General features: G+C 49.8%; 1 protein-coding gene across 1 annotated transcript; it reads right to left on the minus strand.

Annotated features, from left to right (window-relative positions):
- Window positions 1-833: 833 nt before the first annotated feature.
- On the minus strand, window positions 834-8,884 carry bcl9 (BCL9 transcription coactivator). The gene is made up of 8 exons (XM_076103273.1): window positions 8,598-8,884; window positions 6,691-7,004; window positions 6,202-6,309; window positions 5,869-6,055; window positions 5,083-5,179; window positions 2,776-4,981; window positions 2,043-2,315; window positions 834-1,933 (listed from the first exon to the last, which is right to left on the minus strand). Exons 1-8 carry the CDS (start codon window positions 8,882-8,884, stop codon window positions 834-836), a joined length of 4,572 nt encoding a protein of 1,523 aa, XP_075959388.1.
- Between the last annotated feature and the right edge of the window lie 806 nt (window positions 8,885-9,690).

Raw genomic sequence — 9,690 nt, forward strand, 5'->3', positions numbered from 1 at the left:
CAGACGGTCCATGTTTGTGCTTTTTTAATAATACTATTATCTTAATGAGGTCATAGTTTGGTTTGTTATACACTGGAGTTACAAAGGAAATTAAAATAGACTAAAATTCGAATAGCCCACCAATGGTAAACAGTACAGTATTTTTAGGGGGCGTTCCTCCCCCAATGAAAGTTGGGTAGGAGGAGTTGAGAGGTCACTGATAGAATGCCTATACATACAGACACATACATACCACACAAACATACAGTCTGTCAAGCACACGCACGCACTCTCACGTATATACTGTACAGAAACAGTCAAAACAATGGAGCGAGAGACAAGATGGAGTTCCACTAAAGTCTTCACAAAGCACAAATTCTTCTTATTCCTTTCTCTTGTTCCATACCACTTTCATGACAAATTTGTTTTCGTTTTTTTTTTTGAAAAAAGTAGACATATACTGTAGCATCTCCACGCTGACTTTGAGTTAGGTTGATTCCTCTTTGATGTTGAAAGTCATCTTTATAGTCAGATAATCAAAAAAACACAAGAACAGTTTTTGCGAAATTGATGCACAACAATCCCATACATTCTGAAGTTCATGAGTCAAAATCAAATGTTCTTGTGGCAAAAGTACTCCAATCTGGGCCTGTCCCGAGTCTCCATTGGAATAGTTCCCACAGGACATTACTCGGTGACTGGTTAGCTCCGTTCTGTTCATTTCTGGGTACATCCTCTCTCCTGTATTATACTTCCTTTACTCGAGATCATCAGAGTTTTCTGAACACACCATCACCGTTATTCCATCCTTGTGTATTGTCCAAGAACATTCTACATACAAGGTTTCTGTAGGATCAGAACATTCCAGGGCCCGGACTGAACCCCATGTCCATGTCACGTGGCCTCATCTGACCCCCCATCATCATTGTCTGCTGTGGAGGGCCGCCCATGCCCTGCAGTGACATCATCATGTTAGGTGAGCCACCGGGGCCTGGGTGGGCCATTTGTCTCCCCTGCATCATCCCTCCTGGACCCCCAGGAGACATCATCCGGTGCTGGGGGCCCATCATGCCTTGGCCCATGAATCCTGGGGGCCGCATCGGGTTGTGGCCAGGGTTGCCCATTGGCATGTCTTGGGGGCCCATTCCCCCGCCGGGCCCCCCTGGCATCCCCCCCATCCCCTGCATGGACATCCCCATCCTCGGTGGACCATCGCTCATCATGCCCTGCATGGGGAAGCCGGAGGGGTGTGGTGGTTTCTGTCCAGGGTGTCCGGGGTGTCCGGGGTGTCCAGGGTGCCCGGGGTGCCCAGGATGTCCAGGGTGTCCAGGGTTGTCTCCCCCACCTCGGGGGAAGTAAGACAGAGTCTGACTGGGCTTTTCTGACGGGATTATCCTGGACAGGTCAAATTCGGGAATGCCAGATGCTCCCGGCCGCATCACCTCATGAAGGTCCGCATCACTGAATCCACCTTGCATGTTGTTGAACTCCGGCCCTCCAGGGTTATTGGGTTTGCACATGCCCCCATCAACCCCTCCTCCGTGAGGCATGTTCCCCATCCGTCCTCCCATAGGCCCTTCTCCCTGGAAGCCCATGGGATGGCCAGGGAAACCTTGGGGACCAGGACCGTTGTGCGGGGAGAAAGGGCCCTGCTGGGAAGGGGACTGGGTGAGGGGGTATCCCTGGCCTCTGTGAGGGTAACCCATGCGTCCCTGGGACATCATTTGGGGGTTTCCCATACCAGGGTCCTGGGGGTTTGGTGGTATCATCATGCCATGAGGCATCATGCCTGGGCCCATATTAGGAGCATTGGGAGAGGGCATCTGTGGGGGCATGCCATGGGAGAGGGGCTGGGACGCCATTGGATTCATGCCCAGAGGGCTGAGGGCAGACATGGGTCCAGCATTTCCAGGTCCCATCATACGTGGGTTGACTTGGTGATTCATTGCCATACCTGCAAATGCACAAAAATAAGTGATTATGTATTCTACACATGCACTAAGGTGGGTGCAATTGAAAGTTAAAATCCAACAACAAAGAAAAAGACATTTCAGATGTTTTACCGTTATTGTTTACTGAAGGCAGGTTCGGGGAGCGAGCTGGGGGCGAGTCGTCGTCAGAGCTAGCGACAGTCTTTATGGCATCATGGTAGAGTGGGGTGGAGCTGGGCATTGCAAACTTGGACATGCGTGACATCATGATGGAGAGAGGGTTCTGGGATAGAGTTGGCTCAGGGGGGATGGCGTACGGACTGCCAGACTGAACGTTGCCTGGTAGGGACATGGGGCCAGATGGAGCCCCTGATGAAGGCGGGGCTGAGGGAGGGCCGTTACCACCTAGAGGAGAGCATGGTGAGAAAGAAAAGACATGACAGAGATGATCAATCTTAGCAGTGGAGGCTTGAGATTGTTTTTTATCAGTAATGATAACGTAGCAATAGTATTTGCTCCTTCAGGCTCAGTGAGATTTAATTCTGTGGCCACAAGAGGGAGCCACTGGACCATAACCCACCCAACCCCACCCCTCATACAGATGTGGTGACTTAAAGAGATGCACTTAATAAATAGCCTCCACATCTCTTTATTTGCATTTTCAGTATTGTAGACTAATTCTGACAGATATTCTCCATAATAAAAATAAACTCCAAACCATTTACAGAAGACATCCCAATATTAACTGTATTCAATTTAATAAAGATGCACTGAAAAGAGATGGGGAATAAAATCTATATTAACGATGAAGTAAGAAGAAGAAACAGGTGCTGCTTAACAGGAAATGGATGAAAGAGACTCGTACCTTGCTCCATGGCACCCATCATGTTTGGTGAGGTGATACTGAGGGGAGGTTTGCCACCTTGAGGTGGTACTCCGGGACTCTGCATGGGTGGCTTTGGTGAGGATGCCCATCCTGGAGAGGGGTTTGGAAGAGAAGGAGACCTCATGTGAACAGGAGAGGCACCAGCTGATCCCATCATGGAGTGGGGGGATTTCATTGGTGCTGAAGCTGGGGGAGGTGGAGGGGCACTGGGGCCTGTGGGACCACTGAGCATGCCAGCCAGCTGGGACGGCGTCTGAGGGGATTTAAGGTTTCCAGAGGGAGAGCCCATCATGGGGGACTGCACTTGCCTCAGAGGAGGGGACTTAAGTGGGTTGATACTGGGAGAGTTTCCCCCTCCTGCTTGGACATTCAGATCGGCTGGCTTGCGGCCCCTCTGAATTTGTGAAGGACCACCGGCAGGGGGGAGGTGGTTAATACGGCCATTGCCTCCCGTTGGTGTAGATCTGTGCTCTGGACCAAAGGCTTGGTCTACATGCGGACCCCTCATTCCTCCCGGACCCCCTGGGAAGGGCCGCCCAGGCCCCATAGGAAAGTCTCCTGGTTGTGACTGCTCAGGGAAGGGTGGACCCTGCATGGGCCGGCCTTGTGGACCCATGTTCTCCATTGGAGGTCCTCCACCTCCTCTCATTCTCATGATCTCCTCGGGACTCATATTCATGGAGGGATCTCGTAGCTTGGCAGGGTGCATATGAGGTCCTGGCCCAGGGCCAGGCCCCATGCCAAACTCGGGTCCCATTTCCCTTCCCCCCATCCCCTGGAGCCTAGAAGACGGACTCATAGGACCATCCCCGGGCATTCTGGGAAACATGCCCATGCCATTACCAGGTTCCATTCCACCTCTTTGGTGCCCCATCATCCTTTGCATGTCCATCATCATCCCTGGAGGGATGCCCTTCTCTCCACCCATACCTTGGTGGAACATTGCTTCTTGGACTGACTGAGGATTTGGAAAACGCTCACCACGACCCCCTGGACCAGCAAACATCCCCCCAGGTCCTCCGGGGAAGCCTCGTGCATCTCCCATACGGGGAGGCATGTCGTCAGGCCAGCCCATTCCGGGCCTTGGGGGCCCCTCCATCTCAGGATTCATCATACCAGAGAAGCCAGGCATTCTCTGCATATGTGGGGGCATACCCCTGGGGCCGGGGCCGGGTCCGGGGCCCATGGCCATGCGCTCCTGGTAGTGCTCTGGTGGACCACCTGGTCCTCCCCACATCTCTCCTGGGCCCATCTGGTAGGGAGGCGGGGGGCCTCGCATCATGCCGCGTGGACCGTGGGGGTGCATCATCATGTCTGGAGGAAGTGGCCGGTGCTGCATTTCTTGTTTCTTCCTCTTCTCTTCATAAAATTCCTGCTGTAGCTTCAACCAAGCCACCTGTTCTGGAGTCATCTGATCTCCGTCTCCACAGCCCCCTGGACCCCCCATGTGTGCACCCATTTCATCTTGTGGAAACGGGGGCATGTCCCTGGGGCCGTGGGGGGGACCATGCGGTGGGCCAAAGGGTGGACCTTGTGGGCGAGGTCCTCCTGGCCCACCTGGTGGTCCGAGACTCTGAGACTGTGCCATCATGGCCTGTAAGGGGCCCTGCTCAGACCTTCGGGGTGCACCATCAGGGCCTCCATCGTGGGGTCCACCGTGGGACTGTGGGGGCCCAGCTTGTGGGGCATCACGGTCATCAGGGAAAAGCATGCGCTGAATATCTCGCAAGGTCTGTAGGGAGCGCTGGCGATGCTCCAACTGTTCTTGGGACAGACCCTCTGTGTTGGCCTCCATGTTCAACAGCTCCTGGGCCAGCTGCTGCTGCTGTTGCTGCTGCTGGGGTGTCAAACCCGCTCCACCAGAGCCTCCACCCTGCCCTCCCTCAACTGCTGTTGGAGGGTTGAGGCCTGCCTCAGGTTGGGTGACAGGGGCCTGGTCAACTGCAGCAATAGCGTTGCTGGGGCTACTGCCGGGAAGATTTTTGGATTCCATGCCTGCAGAGGACGACCCTTCCTGCGGAAGAACACCAGATTGGCTCCCTTGGTTTGAAGGCTGGGGTGTGGTCGGCTCTGCCATGCCCGGTAAGGACGGCTTGGATCCAGGCTGGTGGCTCTGATCTTGAGCATGGGACGGGGGCTGCTGGGGAGGCTTGGAGTCATTTCGAAGGGCGCTTGCTGCATTGTTCTTTAGCAGAAAGTGACAGAAAAAGGATTAAGTTATAGACACTCTCATGTGAGATGTTGGTGTATAAAAGTGCATACATGTGCGTTAAAGAGAGTCTTTACCAGGAGGAGGTGAGCTTTGTCCTTGCTGCTGGAGATGTTTTTCATGTGGAAGGCAATGATGTTTTCTGTATGGCCAGTTAGAACCGCATCAGCTGCCCTGTGGACGAGAAGGCAGACAGTCAGACATCCGTCATCAGACACAATACGTTTGTGTGTGTACGGGTCCATTTGAAGTGAGCTGGATGAATGAGTACTAACTGAGCATCCACATCTTTGGTCTCCAATTCCCAACAGAGTGTTAATCTAAGTGTACGCTCCCACTGAGAAACACACATGCTTGTGCAGATACACACAATGGATTTAGGCTATGACTGGGAACGTTGGAGGAAGGAAGAGAAGTGGTGGGAAGCAAGTATCTTAGTGCCATACACACAAACATCAAAGACAACAACCACCACTGATGACAGGGGCACAGAGATAAACTTCAGGCAATTGACATTGTTGGCAATTCCATTTAATTTTGAACTAAACTTCCTCAAAGGGTTTCACTGTCTGTGGGTGTTTTGCTTGTGTGAAAAAAGGGGGTTCAAAGTATTGAGATGATTTAATTTGCCTGTATAAACACATTCATATATAAAACGTGTAGAGATACGTTTTAACTGTAAAATGAATCACCAAACATAACGCAAAAACAGTGCATACGCTACACATACATGTACAATATGTGCACTAAAAATGTAAGAATTAAGTGGCAAAATATGGCTAGAGAGAGCCGTTTCTGAGCTGCAATATTATGGAAGAAACAAGCCGTGACACACATGAATGGGTAACTCTTAGCTTCCTTACTTGTTGGCCATCTCCGTGGTGAAGACATAAACAAGTTTTATGCCTGGTTTCTGGCCACTCGCAGGTTCCGTTGTCGAGCCCTGGCCTCCCAGTGTATTGTGGGAAGGTGTGGAGGAGCGACTGAGTCCGGCATTGGAGGTAGAATGTGAGACGGAGTCCTGGGGCTTCACGTCACTGGAGTTACAGTCTGCAGAGAGACAAGAGGGAGGACCACGGCTTTAAGACCAGCGCAGGCCTATGGGTAATGTGGTTCTACGGAGGAGCTGCCATGAGTCAAGTTGATCAGCAGAGGGACTTCTAAGAATGCTCGAATGAACACGTTAACACACTTACTGAAGAATCCTTTGTCATCTTCGTCACTTTCTCCCCCAGAGCACCAGTCAGCTCCACTGTACGGCTGCCTCCTCTCTGCCACACACATCCTCTTCACCCTGCTACTATCTGTACACACACACACACACACACACACACACACACACAGGCGCACACACACACAACCGTCAGTGGGCTTCGGTTTATCTGTGCGAGTGACTGCAAAGTATATTTTTCAAGATGTCCAACTGTTGCCCTCTCTAAACAATGAGAACATAAGTATCTCTACGTGCAGCACTTTTCAAGATAAAGTCATGCAGTGTCACCGGTTTGGGAACAAAGCGTGAAAGGATAGCTACTAAAGACGTCATCAAGTAACTCATCAACCTTTGCCCGGCTGCCTTAGTTCAACTGTTTTATCATTCTGGTGAGAATAAAAACATTTAACAGTCTCAGATTTGAATTGACTGCCATTATAATGCGTACTGGGCTACGATGGTTGCTACTTACCTTTCTCCTCACTGGTGGGTGTGCCACCTTCTGGCTGCTCAAACGACTCTACCGAGGTGCTTCGCTCCCTTTTGACTTTGACCTTGGAGCTCGGGCCCGATGTCAGGCCCTGGCCGTTCTTCAGCCCCATGCCCCCGGTCACATTCTGAGCCCCTTTGGAGCCCAGGGTCTTGGGGTCGCAGGGTGAGGGCTGTGATTGGCTGCCAGTGCTCCCTGGTTTGCCCTGATTGGGCATTTTAGAGTCTATCTGGGTGGCAGTGGAGGGGGACATGACGGGAGGGGAGCGTACCATGGCCTCCGTCTTAGGTTTAGGGCTGACGGACAAGAGGAGGGAGAAAAAGATCAGACATAATAATAGAGGAGACAGAAAGGAAAACTTTTTTTGTTTTGGAATTGGTAAACACAATGTCATTATTGCATTTGGTATGGATATCTATGAGCTCTATATTAAGCTATTGGTATTGGAAATGCCTTGTGCACAGTTAAACCTGAAGGAACAGACAGTAGAGACACAAGCCATCTATAAATGACTGCTGCTTACTGTTCTGAGAGCAGTTCAGTTCAGACAGGACACATCCAACTGGCAGAGAACACCCTTACCACACCCTAATCTCTGTCTCTCTCTCCCTAATGTGCGCGCAGACACACACACACGTACCAGTAGCATGAAACAAATGCCAACATGTCCAAAAAGCACCGTTGCAGCCGAGCACACTGTCTGTACGTTCACAAAGACACACAGAATCTTGGCAGTCCAGACAGCTGTTTCCAGAGGCTCCAGAACCATGAGTCAGCAGGGAAAACTTCCAACCTCAGTGTACTCCCTGACCCTAGAACAGCTCTGGAGCACGCATCAAGACCTTGCCGGTTTAAAGAATGATGCGCAGAAGCTGATCTTGGATCTGCATTACACCCGACCTACACCTGCTTGCTAAGCAGCACAGGTACGGCCAAAGTGACATGCTCAGGTTTGTGTTAACTAAAACTCAGTTTCACTACGGATCACATAGCATGTATACACCACAACATCAAACACATGTTCAGTAACATGGAGCCTCCCGCCACAGACCAAGCCACCGGCTTTAGAGATGGTTGCTCGCTTACTTTACTTTAATAGTTGGGATGGGTCATATTTCCCCATAGGGATTTATAAAGTATGACAACAAATGCTGCTTCACGGCCTTTGCTGCACAATATGCACCTTGCAACGGTTCAGATACGAGTGAACATACCAAACACCGGCATGAGGGATGCACCAATCACTCTGCAACCAATCATATCAGCCAAAAAGCGGCTTAACTTGGCATCTGCTCTTGGCCTAACGGCACAAAATATATATTTATTTTTACAGAAAATGGTTCCATACATTACAAGTAGCCTCTGTGAGTCGCTGTTCTACAGAGACCCGTTTCTTTCACTTCATTCTGTTCTGAACAGAGGGATGAGTGTTTGTATTTGTTCTCTGCTCCAAACTGTTAATAAACACTGACAGCTAATGTTTATTTATTTTTCAATAATGGGAGATGATTACTTGCAACAGGTTTATTTACTGGACAGAAGCTGGTGCTCGCCCAGTAAAGCCTACTTTATGTTATTGATGTGGAAAGACACGACTGAGTACTTCAGTCATCGAGCTGTTAGAAGTACAAAACGACAACGCAGAGGACAAAAAAAACGTGATTCAGTGTCACAACAATGTTATGCAGCCATAAAAATCATCTGTTTAACATAGTGCGGTTATAATTTTTTTAATTCTGCTAGTTGTGCAGCTGTTCATAGAAAGTCTGGATTAAATGCATAATCAACATTCATATCGGTGTTTGGCTGATAAAGCAATCATCAGGACCACACACCCACACCCACACACACACACACACACACACACAGTCCAGTGTGCGTCCACTCACCTCTGCGTGTTGGTGGACGGGGAGTTCTTCAGCCTATTGGAGTGCATTGATGGGGCTCCCAGGACTACGGAACAGGGTGGAGTGATGAGCTGGTGAGGACTGCCGGTGTGCGTGAGCGGCGCTTTTGCGCGCACGTTCCTGGAGCCGGGCGCGGGATTCCCGATGTTGGAGAGGTTCCCCCGACCGTCCTTGGCCTCCTCTCGCTCCTTCTTCCCTCGCTCCTTCTTGTTGAAGTGTGTCGCTGCTGTACCTGCCGCCGCTGGCCTCTCCTCTTGGACCTCCAACATTCTCTCTATGTCCTTGTCTGTGTGGGTGGTTTGTGCGCGAGAATGTATGCGTGTGTGAGAGAAAGTGTGTAGAGATGATAACAATAGTCCAGAAGTCTTTTCTAGCTCGGTGTGTATTTATGAAACTCCCCCAAGGGGGCTTTCAACGGCCCTTGGGCACACTGTTGAGAGAGAGGAGAGAGGAAAAGGAACAGTTAACAAAAGTGGAAAAGAGGACCACAGTCTGAACAGACTTAAAGTGACACACCACCCAAAATCTTTTTAGTACCAATCTACTTCTGTAGACTTGAAAGGTGGGTGTTGAAAGTTCGTCATTGTTATTTCGTAGTGTCGTCGTTGAGCTTTAATTCATGTCAGCAGCAATGGATTCACATTTTTCACATGTTGCAAGAGTGAAAGCACGGGAGTTAATAATAATAATAAATAATATCAGATATGCTTGGGTTGATACCATTTGTTACACATGGGTCTCAGAGGGTGAATGCTATTTGCACAGTATAAACAGAAACAGTAATATCTCCATCTACCTCTGTGTGCTTAGTATGACAAGGGACCAACCGCAACAGATAATGGCACAAACTGAATCTGTGTATTGAACCATATTTTGGCAAAAATAAAAAAAATAAAATGTGTTTGTAACATACTGCCAGCCTTCAACACTACATTGAGTTTCATGGAGGTAGACCGATAAAAACTCTTAAATATCAATATTGGTATTAGCCCAAAAACATCCAAAACCCAACATCAGTCAGGTTAGCCTTTGATACTACTGTATCACGTTACCTTTATGAATACTAAGTGCAGCA

This window comes from Anarhichas minor, unplaced genomic scaffold (assembly GCF_050575085.1).
Source record: "Anarhichas minor isolate MPS153535 unplaced genomic scaffold, ASM5057508v1 ptg000004l, whole genome shotgun sequence".
NCBI classification, from domain to species: domain Eukaryota; kingdom Metazoa; phylum Chordata; class Actinopteri; order Perciformes; family Anarhichadidae; genus Anarhichas; species Anarhichas minor.

What these genes read in the sequence shown, in the direction of transcription:
- bcl9 (XM_076103273.1), bottom strand. Translation starts at nt 8,884, where the DNA reads ATGTTGGAGGTCCAAGAGGAGAGGCCAGCGGCGGCAGGTACAGCAGCG. An exon ending in AGATGACAAAGGATTCTTCA is followed by an intron (nt 6,056 to 6,201) that starts GTAAGTGTGTTA and finishes GTCTCTCTGCAG; the next exon opens with ACTGTAACTCCAGTGACGTG. An exon ending in ACCACGGAGATGGCCAACAA is followed by an intron (nt 5,180 to 5,868) that starts GTAAGGAAGCTA and finishes TCTCGTCCACAG; the next exon opens with GGCAGCTGATGCGGTTCTAA.